Raw genomic sequence first — 20,988 nt, forward strand, 5'->3', positions numbered from 1 at the left:
TAGTGAAATAAATAAAGTAAGCTGCAATGTTGCTGTGGTGTTAGTTTTGTGTGAATACTGTGCTCGTTGAAATGAATCGTTTCTGACAAATACAGGCAAGAACAGGGGAAGAATTTATTACAAAGCATTATTGGTTATTCAAGGTACTACAACAATGAAAAACAGGTGACAGAGGAAATGGGGTTTGCTTTTGAACTCAGCCATTAGCCCTGAAGACAGCAATTACAGATCTCACCTGAATTCATACTACCAAGCTACCTCTGGAGACAAACTCAAAGTCATCACTGGACTTAAAAAAAAAAAAAAAAAAAAAAAGAGCTGAAAACCTCAACCACCAGATTCCAGAATTCCAGAAGACTGATCTTCATCAGACCATGATATCTTAAGAAAACACAGTGCTAAGAGAAGCCCCAGATGGCCATCTAATCATTGGTTTGGTATTGATATTTGTGTGTCTGTCAGCTCCCCGCCTTTCCCAGTCAATCCCAGAGCTTTGTTCCCCTTACTGGGCACCAACTGGCTGCTTTTTGTCCTGGGATCAGTCTCTTTTGGTATACAAAGATTTCCAAGTTCCTGCACCCTTTCTTGTTAAACCAGGCAACCACAGTCTATTTGAGCTTTCCTTTTTGTGTTTTTTGGATCACTGTTACTGTTGTCCAGTGAAATGCTTTCTAGAAGTGAGGCACCCAAGGTTTGTCCTAATGCTCTAGCAAAGTCCTTACCAGAGGTGAGGAAAATGAAACCGTGATATGTGTGTTACATAGCTTGTTATACCCCTGGTATGCAAGCACAGAGTTAGACTTTAATTAGCTGCAAACCGTTGGTGACTCTTAATCAGCCTGTGATTTGTTAGAACTGCATTGCTACCCACACAACTCCCTAATGAGTAGTTTTCCCCTACTGAAATGGTGCAGCTGCTTAATTGTACCTATGTCGTACGTTAAATTTGTCCTTGTAGAACATAGCTGTTTTTTCTTAGGCTATTTCTCTAATTTGCTAAGACGATTTCGACGTTTAAAATGTTGCAAAGGGACCTGAAACAGTGTGTCTCCAACTTGCTGTCAGCCACAAATCTAACGAATGGTTTTTCTTCTCGTTGTTTATATCCTTAATGAAAATATTGCCTGGCAGTATATACAGGGTAGATTCCAATGGGACTCACTTTGGTACCCCTCTTTGATCTGACTGTGAAACCTTCTCTCTGATAATAATACTTTAAGGTGGGTTTGCATTTTATGAGATGTTCGTTTGAGCAATGTTTCTGTATCTTACAGATATTTTGAAATGCTCCTAGGATAACTACTGCTAAGTACATCCACCAAAAGAATCTGATACCTGGGTGTCTCTTCCTTTGAGCCAAAGGTTTCTAGAGAATTTTTAAATTTCTTTTAGTACTGCTTTTGACATGATTTTTTACATGCCTTCTAATTTCTTTTAATGTAAAAAGAAATTAAAACCCAAAAAGCTGTTTGTGTGTTAAACCACCTGGAGTGTAAATCTGACAGCCTCCCAGTGCTTTCTGTAAACAGTTGTCTGCTGACCAGGAGTTTCAGCAGTCCATGTTCTGTCCTTTCTGTGACACTTTGCTAATTTTTCTTCTTTCTCACCCTGTTTGGGATGCCCAAGATCATCTGTTTCTGTGCTTAAAGGCAACTTTACAACTCCCCTAGAGCAGTCCATATTACTGAGTGAATGTGTTGTATTTCAAGGACATATGTATAAAAAAAATGCAAAGAGTATTATTTATTGATTGAAAAATAATTTAGAAGTGGTTACAGACAGATTTTCTTAATTTGATCTCATTTGTGTTTATGCTTCATAAGCTTAAGATTTAAAACAGCTTTCTTCTTTCTGGTGTCTGTGACTATTCGGTATAAGGAAAATAATATTCCATAACATAAGATGGTGGCCACATCTAAACCCTGAATTTCCATCCATTTAACTCATTCTTTTGGTGGATTTCTTTAAGGTGATGCACCCTCTCTCTGGACTTAAAACTGGCTTTAAGTTACTTGGTTGGCTTTAAAGTTTACATACCCTTGATCATTTTGAATCAAAGTGATAGGAGTCAGATACGAGGTTTGCATACAGGTTTCTCCCCCATCTGAATAAACTTGATACACACATTTAATTGTCGGATAAGCTGAGCTCTGCGAGCAGGCCGGGTTTACAGTTCCACAGCTCAGCAGATTCTATGTGGGAATTTGATGTTTTATTCTGAGGCACCTCTTTGACCTTGTTCACAGAGGCCCATGGGACAATGGCAGAACTGTAGCTGGTGTGAACTGTCATGACTTCATTAGATTTGTGAGTAAAGAGCCACCACATAGTTTTCTGCACTATGAGAAATCCGATGTTCCTGCTGATACTTCATGAACATTTAGAAAAGATATGCTCACGGTTAAGCTTATGTGACTTCCTATCATTCAGCAAGTATCTTCCGATATGCTATGCAAGCTCTTTATGCTGACAACATTTTTTCACTTCTTTTTATAAGTTCTGGACCCTGGAAAAAAGCAAAATAACTATGAGCAATAGAGTTAGGAAGATGATGTACTTGTGAACAAGTTAAATGAGTATGGCAACAGTAAGTAACATTTTATAATCTTTGCAAGTTGTGTACAAACAATGTAGGTGCAGAGTGCATATACATATATCACTATGTTTAATATATGCTTTGCTTTTACTGTTCAGCTCAGATTACCTTAGAAGATTCAGTATTTGTAGTAAAAATATGAAATACAGTTCTATTAGGAAGAGTTAGTAGAATGTTTCTTTGCAGATAGGATGTTTGGGTATATCAGAGGTGGAAATTTCTGATTAGTAAAAGACAGAATCTTGTGTATTTTATCATTTAAAGCAAAGCAAGGCAAAGACTTAGGAAAAGAGCAAGCAAGCCTCAAGGGTCATGGATGGTTTGTTAAAGTTCAGTTAAGGGCGATATCGAAGAGAGAGAGATGAGAGGTGGACAGAAGGAGATATACTGGAGGATAAAGAGAATTCAAAGGAGCTCTGCATATGAAGTTCAGTGAGCTAAAATAACGTAGGAAAGAAGAGAAAAACAGAGGTAGGGAGAATAAACAGGGAAAATGCTTTGACCTAAAACATGAATATATCCTTTCTCTATTGCAGAGGAACTTTTCAAGAGAAATTCAGTTAAGAGCTGTTAGCCAGGGGAAAACTTTGCTCGTATCCATCAACACTGCAAGTGCCAGAGACTCCCCAGGAGCACTGGATGTGGCTGAGCTCTGTGTCTAGAAATTGCTGCACATAAACACAAGACTAATTCGATAAGTTCTCCAGTCATCATTCAACTGGTACGCATAGCTACTTGTGCAGGCAATGAAGTTTGTCTTTGGGAATGAAACTGCAGGAATTCTGGCTAACCAGGCTTTGGTTTTGCAGCTTCATGTAGAAATTTACACTCTTGCGTATACTCCATGTTTCTGATTCAGAAGGTGTGGATGAGAACAGACATGATACCTCTTTCACGAAACACGCCTCACGGTTTTCTTCTTTGCAGCACTGTTCCCGCATGGCAGTAAAGGCGGCTGTGATGGAGGTCAGCTGTTCCTGTGTGATCTGGGGCTTGTATTTGATGAGGTTGATGAGCATTCTGCAAGGGAAGCAAAGCATGCCCTGTGAAGCTGGGAGCTAAGCACATGGCTTACAAAGCTCAAACACTAGTCCTGCAAAGTCCCTGCTTTGTTACTGCCTACTTCCTCTCTACAGCTTTTTCTTTTTTATTCACCACCCAGATACGTATTTGCAGCAGGGAGCAAAGATACACCTCGTTCCCCTGGGAAATAAAATGTCAGTGCCAATTTTTGGAGTTGCTTCACCTTGAATATCCATGAATAAACCATGCAGATGGTTTTGTTTATGAGGGTCCAGGGAAGTATGGGTTCACCACAGCACATATTAATGGCCAAAGAGGTTTTCTTGGCTTGCAGTGACTGGGGGGAGGGTCCAGCATGGAAGTTTTCTCTGACCAAGGCAACCAAACACCAGAGCTTTTCAGAAACTGGTGGAGTGTATGGGGTGAGGAAAAATGTATGGGCTTTCCCATTCTGGGAAACGAGCCCTAGTTAAGCCATAAAGGTTGTGCAGTACTTGAGGCAGTAGCTTCCTTGCTCTTCCAGTCTTTCTTTGTGATAATTGTACAGTTCCCATAAAGAATGGCAGGAGGGCATGGTTGTCTGACCTAACTTTGGACACTTATTGCTTCTCTTTGGGTGGGGTGTATACCAGTGCAGCTATCTGGCTCTGAAAACAACTTTCTTCTAATCTCAGGCAAGTAAATATAAGTGGAAGCAAATAGCAGAAGAAACAGGGACTCTCTTGAGAGGAAAGAAAAGGAGTTTGGAAGAGGTGTTGAGGGGTGTGTGGCTGTTTTCCCCATGACACGTTGCAGAACAAGGAGGCCAGACAGAGTGGACAAGGGGAAGGTGAGCATTGGCAGGGTAACAATAAGAAACACAGGGGTAACAGAGTAAAACAGGCATCTCTTACTCCTGCTTCTTGTGTTGTAACTTCTCCTCCTCAGTCGTACACAATTCTTCATGGAAAGTGAACAGCCCAGGAGTCAATGATAAGGGCACATAATTCTCATCAATTTCTAGTTTCCCCATGCATGGCCTCCTGAGAGCGTAGGAGCTACTGCAGCAGTGGCAGACTCCTGCATTTATGGGATCTGTCAGGTGTCTTCTACATATTTCTCCAAGCACAAGATCCAGCTTTACCAAGAGAAGTAAAAAAACCAATTTAACATTATTTTTTTCATTTTCAAAAATCCCTGAAACACGTGTTGCTTAGTAACATTATAAAAAATAACTGAGAATTTAAATTAAGCCTTGGTCGTAAGATAGATAACAGTTTATATTTCTACTGAATGCTGACTTTTGTCAGTGCAAAAATGGCTCCAATTTTTCAGAATATGCAGTTTTAGGGGCATGTCCATGCAGTTTTAGGGACTGTCCTTTGCCCATAAAAATGCTGTGATTTCTTCATACAACCATGCTGCATTTGATTTGTTTTCCTCAGCAGGGTTTCTGTGGTTATGTCTGACTGTACTTTTAAATGTGGTGGTGTACAAATGGGTGGCTGGAGGACAGGCTGAAGCTTTTTATGTACAGGTTTACAGGCCTGGAGAATTCTTACAGAAGAGCTATACAAAATTGATCCTTTTCATAGAGCACTACAGCTTCAGGCACCTCAGAAGGATGGACTCAGACAAGAGATCATTAGCTTCAGCGGGAACAGGGTTGGATTGCCCACACTGCGTAACTGTTAACTGCCTAGCACTAGCCTGACAATTTCCCAGTCCTCCTGTAGTTTAATTCAAGCATTAACTTCGACGATGCTGAGTTATGCTTACCTTCAGGGATGGAAGTACATCTTCAGGCCAGCTCCATAGCTCAGTGAACATTTTTCTCATTTACCTTTACTCCAAGCTCTTGGACCCTGCTGGCAGCAGCATTTGTGGCAGAGTTTCAAGAAAAAGTAGAACCAGGATAAGGAAGAGAAATACTCACATTTTCCTCAGCACAAGGCAGTAGCTTGTCCTGGCTCAACTGGCAGCATTTGGAGCCGATTGTAGTCATTTGCTTGGTGAATTTGATTAGCTCTGCAGATGTCAGCTGAGGCATCTTCTTGGTGAAGCTCATGAGAAGTCTGAAACGATATTTTCCTTGATATTAGCAGTTTTGTTCCACCAGACAGCAGTGAGCAAGCCCCTGCCTTCACATGTACAAATCTCCAGCCAAACCCCACAGAACACTCAATAGTACAAGGGCAGGACTAAGCCTGATGTTTATAAACTCACATAGGCAAGTGTAAATGTGCGCTGTTTGTTTGAGTTCTCTCCTTTTTCTGACCAGTTTCTTAACAGGTTAAACAAATAAAATTAGTGATAGCATTGCCAGTTATATGTCGGTGGACCCTCTTACCAGATGGTACATATGTTTTTCCCGTATTCATTTCACTGGGAATGCAGGGAGCTTGTCTAAGAGCAAAATGGAACTCAAGTGACTTCTTGACAGACTAAATGAGGGCAGAAGATAAGCTCAAAAAAGTTCACTTGCTTTTTCTTTTTAGAAAACTGTGTTTACTAATCATCACGGCCAGGAAAACCTTAACAACGGCTACAACAGGCAGAAGCAGCCCTCCAGGTTTGTTGGAAACCTCTGGTTCCAAAGGTCTTTTAAAGCTCAAACATGCACAGGAGTGCAAAAAGCCCAATATATCTCCCCCCCACCCAGCAGGCTAGCTGAAGCCTAACTTGAAGTACTGAAGCACTTTAGAGGTTTCACTGAGATTGCTTACATACTTTAAGCTAGGCATGTGCTCATTAACATTGCAAATCAGGGCCAGAGTTCCTCCAGAAGGCTTGTGCCTGCATGTTGCATTTAAGCATAGTATATGATTCAGCTAGTCTGGCTTTGCTCTGCCTATTGTAGTTAGATTTTTGTTACAATTGTTACTGTTTATGTCTGCTGCAGGAGCTGGATAAAGCAAAGTCATCTGAAAAAGACACAGGAACTGTCTTTTGGCCAAATTTATGACTTAAGTTACAGCTTACAGCTCAAAATGCAGCTATAAAGCAAGAACACCGTAGGAAACATGGATGAGAGATTGATCAAGTTGTCACTTCACTGCTCCATGAGTTGGGTTAAGGAGAGAACTCATGAGAAGCCAGAGCATTGTCTTGGAAAAGAGAAAAAAATTCTAGAAGCCCTGAATGTATTGGTCCAAATATTCAAGTGGTGTCTTTTAGCCTAGTTTTTCTAACACACATGGCTTTACTCCAGCTGGAGTTATGCCCAGCTGGTACAGAAGTAATGTAAGCATATAAAAAAGTAATACTCGTTTTGGAAATAGTAATCTCCTTTCTCCTTGTAAATGTCACAGCTTGTCTTCATGACACTTTCAGTTTCATAAATATGTTTCCTCAGTTCTTCCTCCTGAAAAAAAATAAGTTAATTTGAGGAGTCATTGTACCAAGGGGAAAGCAGAACGTCCTACTACCTCATGCTGAGGCCTGGATATCTATAGCTACCTCTCACCTCATCTATACCACCCATTTATAATTCTATTAGCCAGTCTTCATCTGTCTGAAACCTCTATAAATTGCCTGAATATGATAAATGTCCACCTTCAATCACCTTGAAATATTTAATTTTGCATCACTGCTGGAAGGCTAGGTCTGTGATGCAGGGTGGCTCCTAACTTCAGATATTTGCAATGCCAATGTCTTTTTCTGAGGCAGTAAGTGGCATTTACATGTGCAAGAGGGCAACTGGCACTGCTAGGGAGCCCAAAAGAGAGCAGGGCTCACAGAAATATGAGCTCCATCCCTTTCTCCGGTATCTCTGTCTATACATGTTGAATTGCTTCACAACTGAAGGTTGTGAAAGCTCTGTTGGGGCTTTTTCCATATGGGAATCAGTTGGGCTTTGTAGTAATTGCTGGGGTTGTTACAGGAGCTGTGGGTACTCGCTCTAGACCTAGAGCAAGGATATTCACTATTTAGCCAGAACCAGTCACATGCTTGAATCCATTGGTATGTCTTGTGAAGCCCGACGGCACCCACCCCTCTGCTGCAACAGTCGTCTGGAGCGCTGGTTTTGCAGCACTCTGTCAGTAGGTCTTCATATCCTTTACCGATTCTTAAAAGCATCTGAGCAGAAAATTCTGGGTGTCTCCTGGAATATTCATACAAAAACCTGCAACGTGGAGTATCAGGAATTAGAGATAAGGCAAAAAAACTGCCCTTAAGAGGTCAGAGGAGCTAAGGAGAGCAGGGGTGCTTTCGGGATGTTTTTGTCTGACGTCCAGCAGAACAAGGAGAATTTCACAGCATCTCGGCCTGGAACTGAACCTGAACCAAACGTGGCTGACAGAGTGCAGCATTGCCTGAGCAAGTCCTGTGCACATAACAGTCCCAGCTCAGTGTTAGCCTGGGTCAAGCATAGTTTAGAGCTTGGTGGGGCTTGGGCTTTTGCTCTTTTTTTAGTCCTATCTAAATGTTAACAAAATAATTTCCAGTAAGAGACCCATTTCACAGTAAACACTGGAAAGATCAGCTCTGCTGAAGCAGTCACCCAACAGAGCAGTCATTCCCAATCAATTGGCTGCACTGTTCATAAATGGAAGTATACATCTTATTTGAAGTGAATTCTCTGTCCTGGGGCTTGATGCTGTTTCTGTTGCAGCCTATGGCATTCTTGCCCAAGTTGACTACAGGTAGGATCAGGGCCTCATTGCACAAAGGAACACGGCTAGAACACAAATGGACCAATCCTGTTTGAATCAAGACATAAGTCTGACTTAAACAAGTGGTTTTGAATTTCCACTTAAGAGTGGATGAAAGCTATTGTTTGGGCCTGAGATCAGAACTAAATTTTACATTCTTCAGTTGTGTCTCTGACATAAAAATTGTGCCTTGTTCTGCATTTATTCCCATTCCACACCTTCCAGGCTTGAGTGGTGTTTTACTAAGATCAACTTGCACAGTGTCCCAAGCCTATGTACTCACAGAGCAGACAAATCTGAGGCTTATGAGCTGTGTTTTAACATTCAAACTGTCATCTGTTGACCCAAGTATTGAAACAGCAAAATTGAAGAGCAGAGGAAGACCCACGTTACCTGGCTAAGTGTGTATCTTTTTCCTGAGCAAAACGTTCACATATTCCTTTGTCTTTTATAAACTCCCTGATGTGAGGGGACAAGTCTGCAGGTTTGTCATCATTTTCTGCATTAACTATGCATTCACTTCTTTGTAACAGAGGCTTTTCACAGCACTTCTTAATTTTACTTGATAGGATGTCTTGGTTGGTGCAGACATAGTGTAGAATCTCTTCCTGTAAAGCAAAAAAGGGAAGAAAGGAAGGGCATTTTGCCAGATGTTAGTATTTTTTTTCCTTTTTTTATCAGTGTTTTTATCTCCATTTTACAGATAGTGAGTCCCAAAGAGAGGTGCCTGGCCAAAGCTGTGCAGCAGACATCTGGCAGAACAAGGAATAAGGCTGAAATCCTGTTGATCTACTTGCTGCAGTCCCTTGCTTGCTGTTTGATAGGTGCTAGTAGGTAACCACCTAACTTGAGAAGTTTGCTGTGCAGCTTGTGCAGCTAGACACCACAGACAAGCCGTGAGATAAATGGATTGTGTATGTCAGAAGGCAGAGAAGGGAGGACGGGCAGATATTGCCAAAAGCTGCACAGAAAATAAGTGGCACAGCTAGGAGCTGCAGCCAAAGCTGATGAAGTTAAGTCATTTTAGTCGCAACATGATCTTTCTGCCCCTCTTGATGACTTCACACCAGGAAAAGTCAAATGGGAAAATCAACCAGGTTTTTAGACTGAAGAGTTAAATTCCAGTTTTGGAGAGCAATCAGTACAGCACAGGAGGAAAGAAAAGATCTGAAAACAACAAAAATCCCCCATTCAATTTCTGCAAACATATAAACGTTAAATTAATTTTACCCTATCATGCATACAGTCCAGCATATCTCCACGACAGCAGTCCTTGTGCATGTTAGCAATATCCATCACAAGTTTGTTAACGGTAACAAAATCTGCTTTAGGGAATTTTTGGCTTATTTGAGCAAGTTTCCTACAACAAAGACAAATAGTTATTGTTTATGTTCACAGTGTGAGACTGTGATAGCTATCATCATTTTTCTGTGGAGGGGGTATCCAAACTGTGCAGGAACGGTCCTTCCCTGCTCCCACTGAAGTTAACAAATAAATGTCCCTTGAAGCTGAAAGCTGAGATTATCAGAGTTATCTAAGGATCTTTGGTGAATTTCAGTGTAAGATGGTGGAAAGAAAAGTGGTAGGGGAGCATGAAAATATAGGAGCAAACTCATGTCAAAAACGATTAAGAAAGATTAATTGTATTTTGCTCACAATCACTCTAACTTTCATCACAGAGGGATGTGTTCATTTCAAATGTTGGGTTTAGATTTTGAAAGCTAATGGCAGTTTGTAAGGAAACAGGGCTGTCCTGAGTACATTTGTATTCCTAATCTGTCCTCCCTGTTAGATGCTACTAGTGACCTGCAAACAAGAAGGACATGGCTGGTATTTGGGGTCACTGTGCTGTGTGCAGCTGTGGAGACACCCACAGCTAACATGCAACACCCACGCTTTATTTCAAAGTAATGATAAACTTGGGGAAGACTCACAGAGCCTTTAAAGTCCTTTCTCCAAACTTCTTCAAGATTCCACATGTGTGTTCCTGCCTCAGGCCATCTTCTTTTACTGGCTTCACCACCTTTGGTGCCTGGTAGAAAGAAGATGCAGACAACGAAAGTGGAAGAAAAGACAACACTTTATGCTGAAACTACTGCAGTGATGTTTTTTTAAACAGGGATTTTTTTAATACTGAAAGAAAAATGCTGTCCAAGCTGCAATAGGAACTAACTGTTGCACTTGCTCTTTAGTCACCAGCATTTATTAAGTGTTCTGTGAAAAGAAACCAGAACCCTTGTAGACAATAGTTTGGTGTTTTTAGCACAGGGGAAGAAATCGTCAGCTGGGAGCTATGTAACTGGCTTTGCATTACTATGAGCTAATGTTAAACTGTGCCATCACTTGCAGCCCAGCCAAGCTGCCTGAAAGGTGTATTCAGCCATGCAGCAAGGGCAGGTTCCTCATCCTTATTTTCCACCATTACAGGTAGTTTGCTCTGAACTTCTGACACTGGTTATGTGTGGGTCGTGTCTCTGCAGTGCAAACACTCAGCCGAGCAGGAGATTTGTCACGGGGCTACCAACAGGAAAAACCCTCAGACTTCTGCACTATGCATAGCACCGTGTCCTCTCTCGGCATCCTTACAACAAACCCAGTGCAGGTAGCAGAGTCAGGGTGGGCAATGATGGAGTCACAGGGTGTGGGGGCTGCCTTCAGCTCCATCTAAAGCTACATCTGCCTGACACCCCACGGTCGGGCATTTGCATTTAGGAGTTCAAGTTTATATTCAAGAATTACATGGAATTATATTGAATTATATTCAAGAGAGCATTTAAGTCTGATTTCAGCCTGTCCTTAACAAGGCGTATTCTAACATCAGGTTCAGCTGCTGCAGAAGAAATGGCTGATATCTCTGCTTCAGTATTTGTTCAGCTATAGCAAAGTCCCTGATTGCACATTAATAAACCAAAACCCTATGATGGAATACCTGTCTCCGAAAGCATTCCTCCAGGTTATGAGTGGGGTCTGCAGCACTTCCACAGCAGTTCTTCATCATCTCATCATACCGGATAGCGACAGAAAGGATTGTTGGGGCATAGAGGAAAGGGTGCCTTCTGGAAACCTCATAGATAAAACTAAAACCGAGAGAAAAATGTCTTTAGTTTTGGAGTAAGCCCCTACATGCAGGGGACATCAGTGTTAGTGCAGCATCTGCCATATATTAAAATGACAGCTACTAAAAGTGATTGCTTTCCTGTCATTGTGACAAGCTGTATAGAGTGGTGTTTATCTTGGAAAATTCTGATGGGACTGAGGTTTTCCTGGAAATTAAAGTCTCAAATCCTGCCAGTTCTGGCTTAGAGGCAGCAAAACTTCTGCTTGGCTTTTAAGGACTAAAGGGAGGCCCTTGGTTTCAGAGGAGTCCTTTACATAGACCACAATAAAATAGGCCAGATCATTTGTCATTTGGACCTATATTCAAAGCAGGAGGTGGCAGAACAGCCTTCACATAATGACAATTACAGCTCGATGAATTATGCAAATAATTCATATTAGGAAGAGAAATGACTATGAGATGACAGAGAGTCTTAGACTGAACTTTTTGGTTGATACTGCATTTGCTGTCTCCAGACTCATAACTGTCATATCTAGGCAACGAATCTATGATTTATTTACTTACTATCCTGTTAATGGGTGTTGATGCTGTGAATGATTTTTGCAGGCAGCTTCAGCATTTGGCCTTTCAAAAGGAGAAATGAACCCTCTTGATGCATTTTTAAGGGAGAGGAAGCAGTCGTTTCTTTCAGGATCCTTTTTAGCACAGCAGTCAGTAAACCTGGGAAGATTTTCCTCCTGGCATATTGTATCAAGGAAAATCCTGTCCTGTGAAAAATTAGAAAAAAAATAATTTGTGTGTGAATTCTATCTTACTCCTCTGAGCTCTCTGAGGAGGCTACTTTAAGCCAACAAGCCTCGACTTGCATAAACTCACAGTTTCTCTCTTTATTACCTCCTGCTTTGACTGCAGTAAAAATCAGACTGACTTCTAAAACCTGTAAGTGATGATTTCTCAAATTGGTATCTACTGTTATGCCAAGACAGACTTCGAAGTGGAATGGTTTTCAAGAACTCTAAATTTATAATGTTATTCAGACCCTTTTTCTTGATAACAATCGAGATGATTGCTCAATTTGTATGCTGCAGTTTGCAGCATAACAGGATCTGTGTTTTATAATTACAGTCAGGTTTGTACAATGCAAAGTGTCTTGTTTCTTGTTCATCAAGTAGCGGTGCTCAGGTCCAGCTGTCGGTTACACCTCAGCTGGGAACAGTTTTACTTGAAGGCTGGGTTCAATGTGTCTAACACAGATTGACATGCCGTAACACAGACTGACATTCATATTTCATGATTCAATCTGCCAGCTCCAAAAGTGTGTTGGAGCAGACACCATCAAAAACCAGGGATGTGAGTTAATGGAGTGGAGCAAATGCCTATAAACATTGCATTCGCTAGTAATACCTAATTTGGCTTCTCCTGGATTTTGTTACGCCACCCATAAAAGCACAACTTTCTGAACATCTTTTAGAAAGATGCTGTGATATTTGGGACAGGTGGGGGAGGAGGAGGAGAGGGGCTTTATTTTCTTCTACTTACCTTGAGATGCTTTATAGATGGGAGCCTGGAGAACAAAATAGTCAATAAGGCCAAACATACCTATACAAGGAAGTCACGTCTCTTAATAAATGTATTCACACCTCTTTGGAAAAATACATACCAGGGTGCTAAAATGACAAGTCACTTGTGAAAACGTTTGCCACATTAGAAGCATAAATGTGCTTACCAAAGGCTTCAGGCAGTCCGGGTTGTCTCTGGCTGCAGCAGCACACCTTTTGGCAAGGTCTGTGACATCTTCAGCCATTTTAACTGCTTTGCCAAATGTGCCTCCTTGCACATACTGAGCAAACATGATCATGGCACTAGAGAAGAACACACAGCATTAAACCTGTAGCTGGCTACTTAAAAACTAATTATATAACTTTTACATGTGAAACAGAAAGAGGATCTGTATCACCCCGGGCTGAGTTGGCACGGGCTGGCAGAATGGGTGACTGTTTGACTCACGGTACATGTTCATTTCCAAATGACACAAGGAGGATCAGTGGCAGCAAATTTGCAAGTAGACGCTTTACCTGGACAACTTACATGGCTTTAAAATTATTCTCCTGCAGCTGAGAAAAATGTTGGCCAATGCTGTTTTTTTCCTCTGAAAAACAAGATAATTTGGATAAAAAATGTTTCCTAAATGCTTCATCAAATACCTTTTGGGCTTTTTAGGTACTGGAGCTTTGGAGTAAGATAATTTGGTGCCTGGGGTACTAGCACTGAGAGGAAGGCATAAGGTTGGACTTCCTATTTGACTTAAGCATGAGGATGTGAAACTATTTGGTTTTGACCTACAATGTAATAGGGCCAATATAATTTCCCTGCCTAGCTCAAGTGTTGCGGGGAGGAATATGCTAAAATCTGGAGGGTGTTCAGCTACTTTGATGATGCACTTCACATGATTAAATAAGCACCTTGCAAAACACCATTTAATCTTGCCTTAGCTTTTTAGAGGTGTGCTTGACCACTCTTTAGCGACAGTTGAAGGATTTTCTGTGCAGAAAACATGGGATAAATTGAGGACTACAGTGGTAGGCAAAGCTCAGAAATTCACAGAGCTGCATTCTTCATGTTGTGAACTGGCCCAGAGGAAAACAAATGTGTCCAATCTATGGGAAACTTCTGTGCAAATATCTTTCCTTTGCCTTTATTAATGGACAAACCTAAATGCAATAATTTGAGTGCCTTGTTCATCAGGGGATATTTTGAGAGGTTAATTTTAAAATAAGGGGCCTATTCCCAAATCATGATGTTACTGTCTCACCCTCATGTTGGTAGGGTGGAGATCAGTGTAAAAGGATCAAACAAATCAAAGAAATAAGCCAGAGTCTCCCTCTGAGTACTGTGGGGGTATCAACTGAGACGATAAAACATGAGATAAATAACACAAACATTGGTTCTATTTTACACTGTTGAGTCATTCAGTGCATTTGGAAGTCCTAAAGAGGAAGAAAAGGTTGACTAATGATAACAATATGTAATGGGAAAGAAGCATGTGAACTGCACACTTTGGAGGTTTTCAGCTGTCTCATTTTAGGCACTTAACCTTAATGAGAAGTGTGGTCATTGTAGGCTCCTCCATTAGTCAGTGAAGAGAGAGTAAAACCCTCCAAAAGATAATACAGAGCAATAGCATAACTTAGCTACTCTGAGTGGCCACCTGGAGGTAGCACCCCTCTTGGGACTTCTCTGTCTCACTTCCTCATGGACTATGGAGGGAAGCTGGAACAACCAGAGGCTTTACTTGCAGGTTTGGGAGTACCTAAAGTCAGTGGCACACCCACATCCCTGTGGATTAAATTACCCTTCAGTACACTTCCTCCCAGTAACCACTGGCCATCCTGCACTCTACAAAGATTCTCAAGCCATAAAGAAGCAACACATCTAAGGTTGATCACAAAAAATTTATGCAGATACAGTTTTATTGTATACCTTTGACTCATAAGAAAATACCCAGTGGCAAAGTGAGCTACCAAATAAGTGTGCATGCCAAGTTACAGCCATCATTGTTATACAAAAGAATAGAGTAAAAATATGAGAAATATTCTTACCTGTGTTCGGATAACTTCTAGGCACGGCTTTGACTACAGTAAGGCTCACCAATAGAACAACATAAATTATTGTTCTGCAATTCATTCTGTCAGATTTTAGCAGGGGCCTGGGGTGAGCTTGGTTCATCTGTGAAAGGCAGAAAGAATTAAGGGGAAAGAGTTACTTTTATACTCTCCCAAACGATTTCTGGTTAATAAAAACCCTTTTACTGTCATATATAACATCAGCCCTTTTGGAATATTCTCACAATAATTAGACATGCCAGTATTTGCTCAGTATGATGAACTGACCAGTTTGTTGCAAAGAAAAGACCTTGGAGATTCTTTTTTTTTCCTGAAATTTAGACAAATAGACATTTCTAAATCACACGTCAAACAAGAAGTTTAAACACTCCCTGGGCTTTTTATCATGCATCTCATCTACTTACAAATTTGTTCAAAGGTGATTGCTGCACAGAAGATGTCTTTGTAACACACTGTTGACTGAAAAATCCCAAGTTCAGCTCTTAACCTGATGTTTTTGCATCCCTCCTTGCTGTAGAAGCTCTCTCTTGCTCCCAGATCCCAAGGTGTCACAGTAAAAAGGCTGAAGTAAGTACCCCCCGCAATATTTTTTCAGCATGAACAGTTGCCATCAAAATGTCTCCAAATCTTGAAACAAAAATCAACTCCAAAACTGTAGAATGAAGGAAAAATTCCAGTTAATATAGTTATTTTACTGACTTTTTAAAAAGTATGCTGTAAGCATCAGCATGATAAAAATGACAACTTTTTGGAGACAAAATAGCTTTAGAGACCCACAGGTATTTGTAACAAAGAGATAGGTGGGCAAGGTTACATGTATTTGGTCTGAAAGAAGAGGCAAAGACAGAGCTTTTTATTTCTTTGGAGAGAAAATGGCAATACTCTTTGTTCCATGCTGCAGGAAGATGATGAGAGTTGCTTGCTATCACATGAGACAGTATCAAAAGGAAAAAGGATTCTGAGTGGGAAAATGGGAGCACAGTCATCAGAGAAGGAGATCTGAAATCAAAGGTGAAGCCACATCTGTTGAGGAAGACACAGATAAGCTCTGCCCCACTGTTAACTAAAAAGCCCCATAGGAAACAGAGAAGTCTACTTGAAAGACAGAGGTCTGGAGGTTATGGACCATATTTCTACATATATGATCCTCATTTAGTCCATAGGAGCAGATCAGAGAAAGCTTTTCTCATCCAGCTGTTTCCAAACAGGTGATTCCCTTACGCTGCTGGGAGTCAGCCTGATCTCATGTCTGCTCGTTGCAGATTCCTGCCTCCAGCCCCTGGACTCAGCAGCATTCCATGTTGTGGCTGCCAGAGCAGAGTCCCCACAGGCACAACCTGGGGACCATCCGGGGTGCTCCTGCTTCCATTTACCCAGAAGTAGCAGGGAGAGATGCAGATGGATCCTCTCATTTGCAGAATAACACCTTAACACAACCTTGTTACTATAAGCTATAAAAATAAAGGAAGTGGGGGTGTATTACTTGAGGTAGAGCTGCAGAAACAGCTGAGGCACTGATGTCAGAGACTTTGTATAGCAGGTTCTTCTTTGGCCCAGAAGAATGTGTTTCAGAGATTATATAGGTGTAATGTGTTGTCCTAAGTATTTCCGGTAGCTGTATTTAAAATTCTGGCTGCTGCATTTAAAATCCTTTAAACTCAGTTTCTCCACTGCCCTTTTGCATGCTCAATAGGATGGTTAATTACTTTTCACTTTTCTTTGAAAATACTTGCCACTATTCTGATGTCAATCTTCCTATTTACAGTGAAACCACTCTTATTTGCAGGAAGGAAACCTATGTGTAGTATTTAACTGGAAAGAAAGTGTGGCAAACTCTAGAGATGAGATCCAATGAAGAGCTTAGGTCCTCATTAAGAGTTCCCGTTGTCCTTCAAACTACCCAAACCATGTTGACCTATTCTATTTCACACCTACTGAGGACCCAGCTGTTTCCAGAACTTCTTAGAAACTGTCTTGCAAGGTCAATAGAGAGCTGAAAGCAGCTGATGGCCCTCAGGGTTGTGAATTTCCATCAGGTGGGGATGGTTGATGAGGTATTCTCCATACACTCTTGAAATGCCTGGGCAGTTACACTTTTAGAATTTTAGGATTTTTTCGCTCTGTGTGTTACACAGCAGATAGGTAACTCAGTTTTTACTAGATATTCATTTTTGATGATATTCACCAATTTCAGGGGAAGTTCTCTGTGGTTTAGACTGGTGTATGCTTCTGATAGACTTCAGTGATTATTCTCAAACTAGGTCAACAAAGAGGAAATGTGTGTGTTTAGAGCTCAGCTATTTTATTTCTGCTCTTACTAATGAGAACAGAATTTGTGAATCTCCTTTTTGCTTGGGTTAGTGTCCTCATGGTTGTATCAATACTTTAATCCCTTTTCTTGAAATTCAACAATGATGTTTTCTGGTAAGGTAAGTAGTACATGTATTGGATTCAATATATCCTTTCTCTATACTTGGAGAGTATCATTCTTGTCAACTCCTGAGTATTCACTCTAAAAAGAGTAGTGGTCATAGGAAGCTCATGCACCTGGAAGAGCTCAGCTTCTTCCCAAGTAGTAAGAAGGTTTGTCTTTAAAAAAATCTCAACTGCTCTGATGCAATATTTGGAGTTATTTTTCCTGTAAGTAACCTCAAGTACTGGCATGGGCTGTATAAGAGGCATATTGGAGCTTCAGAAACTGTTTTATAAAGAAAACATCGTTTGTGTTTTCAGATCAAAATATCATGAAATGAAGTTGGCTGGATTTTATGTGATTATGTCTTTTTGAATCAGTCTTGTTTTGGTACTGGTGTCTCTTGCCTGGAGAAGATACGATACAGCAACAGTTATGAAACATGGGTTGGTGACTTTCCCCTTCCTCCTTCCCAATGTTTTTCTCTGTTGCAGACCCAAATCACCACAGGCTTTATGATTTCCTTAATTCTTTTCTTATCCTGAGGAGCCTATTGCAGGTAGCTAACCTCAGCATAGTCTGATGCTTGGCTGGCCCTGGGTTACCGCGTACATAGCACATCAGCAGTTCTCCAGCTCTGATATCTCTCATCTGGTGTGCAGAGCCATTTGGTGGTCGCAAGGACAAGTTTCCAGCACCTTCCCCCTTGCCCTAGAGGAGCATCTCTATGGGTTGCCTTGACATCTATTTCAGTGTGTCAGGCTGTGCTCTTCTATGACCCTGTGAAACTGATGTACCTGGCTGAGTGGCTGGTTTACATTTACAGAAATGTATAAGGTAATATATAATACAATGTATATAATTTGATCAATTATATTCTGAAGAAATGTACGCTAATTATGAAGAGTGACAGTGCCAGCTTGTGTAAACTGGTTCTGCCGAAGGCAATGTAATTATCCCAACGCACATTAGCTGAGAGTCTAGGCCAAATTTTCTGATGTTGATGCTTTTCTTTTGCTGGTCAGCTGAGGCATGGGCTGGCCAGAGGAGAGCTGGAAATAGCAGTGAGAGGTAGCATTCTTCTAATAACTGCAAATACATTAGCATGTAAAAGACAAATCTTTTTGTAACTTACCATGTTTTTGGTAAAGCAGTCTTTGCAGGTAACTGAGACATTGTTTGCAGTATTGTAAGCATCAGAAGATGAAGCCCTAGGAAGTTTATTGACTAAATAAAATCAAAAAACCTGGAAAAGAAAGAAAGGGAGAGAGGGGGAGAAAAGAAAAAGAAGTTGGAAACTTGATAAGGAGGTAAGTTGCAGGTTATTAACATTTCTGTAACTGTGGATCTATCTCTCTAGAAGGCCTTACAGTATGAGTGTCTCTTTAGTCTAGAGATTATTGAACCTTCATTATTCAAACCATTTATCTGCACAGCCAAGAAAAATGAGGATTCGATCATACACTGGAGAGATGGTCTGATAGAACCAGACCCTTTAATGCTCTCTGTCTGTGTTTCACCCTGGAGATCTCTCTATTTATGCCTTTTGCTCCACTGAGCAGGAGTATGACTGTTGTGCTGTTCATAAAAGCTTTGTTTATATCTAATTTAGTTCTGTCTTTGTGGGACTGACCCTGCCACCTCTGTGTTCAGTAAAGGCTCATAAATCTTATGTCATCATGTGCTATTTTGGCTTTTCAAGGAAAGGGAAGAAAGACATCTAAGATGACCATTAGAGATTGAGAGGTTGCTGGTGCGGTTCTTCACTGCCTTCCTGTAAACAGTTGTGTCAAAAGATGAAAGTAAATAAATACTTACATGCACACACAGAGATGGATTTGTGTGTGTGTATATGTATACATATATTTAAAAAATCCAAGTTCTTTTAACTCTTTTACTCTGTCAAGATTGTAAAGCTGAGGTGGTCACAGATGGCCCTCGAAAAATCTCATCTGTGGGGAGTCTCTTTCTGTATTGTTAAAAATAAAGAATCCAGCAGCTGGTGTGGAGGTCGGTTGATGCCTACAGAAACAGCCTGTGTTGTCTATAAGGCATCTTAGCACTGACTGTAAATATTGTGATTGTCCTGTCTGTACTGACTTGAGCTTACATATACCCTTGTTGCTCAAGAAATACACCTGATAAGTAAGATGCAGCTTGCACTTGTTGAACCGCTGAGCATGTCTGCCCACAGCAGTAGCAGAGTTGCTGTTAAGATGGTGGGTGACAGCTGTTCTGCCCTAACAGCAGAACCTTCTGCCTTTTGGGAAACGAGGAATAATTCCCTACTATGAGGAACAAGAACTTGTAATGACTGGATTTAAAAATAAAAGGATAAAAGTATTGTTTTAAATGCTAAAAATGCAACAAAGAAAGTCTGTTTTCTTGCAGGTTTGCTTTGTTCAGTTTTCATTGAAGACCTTGACCCCTTTCCTCCTCATCTTCCAGTAATTGCTTTCTGGTTGAACACACACAGTTTTCCATGGAAAGCCAAAATCATTTCAGCTTTTCCATGTCATTCAGTTAGTTAACTACAGAATCCCTAAGAAAACTCACTTTCATAAAACATATTTGAGTCTTTCCTGCAAATACTTAGCTCAAAAAGCAACAGTCCTGTGTCCTCATATACGTGTGTGTGAATGACATTCCAAGTACTCTGAACTGGGACTATGCTCAGCTCCTTTTGCTAAAATACACTGAATTTACCATGCGTAGTCACAGTATGGCCCAGATCCAGCATCATTCACCTGAGAGCCTTTGGCTGGAGTGTTACAGCTTGAACCTTACTGAAGCAGAGCAGAGTCTTGTATTTGGCTTTTAGGGTTGTTAAGCGTTGAAACGTGAGAAAAGCAAAACAGTGAGAAATCTGCAAAACACACATTTCCTTGACACAGGGTGCCCAGAGCAAGCACAGGATGGGATGGAGGTCCAGTGATTTGTGTTGGATGTGGCGCCAAGGAGGAATATGAAGCGGGGCGTAGGCTGTGCAGTCCCAGTCTTTCATTTCAAGGACAGATTTATCTCCTGTTCTACTCTTTTTTTTCTTGAAAGATGATTTTTGTAGCAACCTTCCAGCTTTGTGCCTCATCCTCCCTTTTTTCCCACACAACCCAGTGGCACCCCTCACACCAAGTCAACCTTGCTTCTTGTCTTCCTTCTTTTTTCCCACAAAAAACAGCTGTACACCTTGGCACCATGAAATGAATTATGTCATTACTCAAAAAATAATGACTTGACTACAGTCCCACCCACTCACACATACCTACTAAGATAAATAGTACCCCAAGTTTGTTCCTAACTTTGAGGGACGATAATCTCCCCACCCCACCCCCGAAGGGACGCCTTTTGGTAAGATTTCCTCAGCTACGCCAAGTGTATACCCGGGAACTGTGTGTGTGATTGCAATCCTTTTTCTTTTGTGTAGTGCTATATAGCCAACCTGCAGTTTGTGCATTTATTGTAGGCAATCTTAAAGAATCTGTAGATGTTGCATGAAAAAAACCCGTACTATTCGTGAATCTGCTTCTCTTGAATGCAACCAGACTTACAGTGTATGGCTGTTTGGGCTGGGTCAGAGCTATAGTGATGGCAACTAATCCGCACTATTCATGAATCTGACGGCTTCTTTTGAACGCAACTGA

At 41.0% G+C, this 20,988-nt stretch overlaps 1 protein-coding gene across 1 annotated transcript; it reads right to left on the reverse strand.

Annotated features, from left to right (window-relative positions):
- Window positions 1-2,461: 2,461 nt before the first annotated feature.
- On the reverse strand, window positions 2,462-14,995 carry AFP (alpha fetoprotein). Its single transcript, XM_074821465.1, has 14 exons — window positions 14,911-14,995; window positions 13,400-13,460; window positions 13,038-13,173; window positions 11,876-12,078; window positions 11,183-11,330; window positions 10,188-10,285; window positions 9,484-9,613; window positions 8,647-8,861; window positions 7,592-7,724; window positions 6,865-6,962; window positions 5,535-5,673; window positions 4,513-4,736; window positions 3,484-3,616; window positions 2,462-2,506 (listed from the first exon to the last, which is right to left on the reverse strand). The coding sequence occupies exons 1-14, from the start codon at window positions 14,993-14,995 to the stop codon at window positions 2,462-2,464; spliced, it is 1,848 nt and encodes a 615-aa protein (XP_074677566.1).
- Between the last annotated feature and the right edge of the window lie 5,993 nt (window positions 14,996-20,988).

This window comes from Strix aluco, chromosome 4 (genome assembly GCF_031877795.1).
Source record: "Strix aluco isolate bStrAlu1 chromosome 4, bStrAlu1.hap1, whole genome shotgun sequence".
In the NCBI taxonomy this organism is placed as follows: Eukaryota; Metazoa; Chordata; class Aves; order Strigiformes; family Strigidae; genus Strix; species Strix aluco.

Bases quoted from the DNA above. Each gene is read 5' to 3' on its own strand.
- AFP (XM_074821465.1), bottom strand. From the start codon at position 14,995: ATGAATTGCAGAACAATAATTTATGTTGTTCTATTGGTGAGCCTTACT. The intron at 9,614-10,187 runs GTGAGTCTTCCC...TCTTTGTTGTAG, and splicing joins GAAAGGACTTTAAAGGCTCT to GAAACTTGCTCAAATAAGCC. The intron at 2,507-3,483 runs GTATCATGTCTG...GCTTTTTTCCAG, and splicing joins AGGCGTGTTTCGTGAAAGAG to GGTCCAGAACTTATAAAAAG.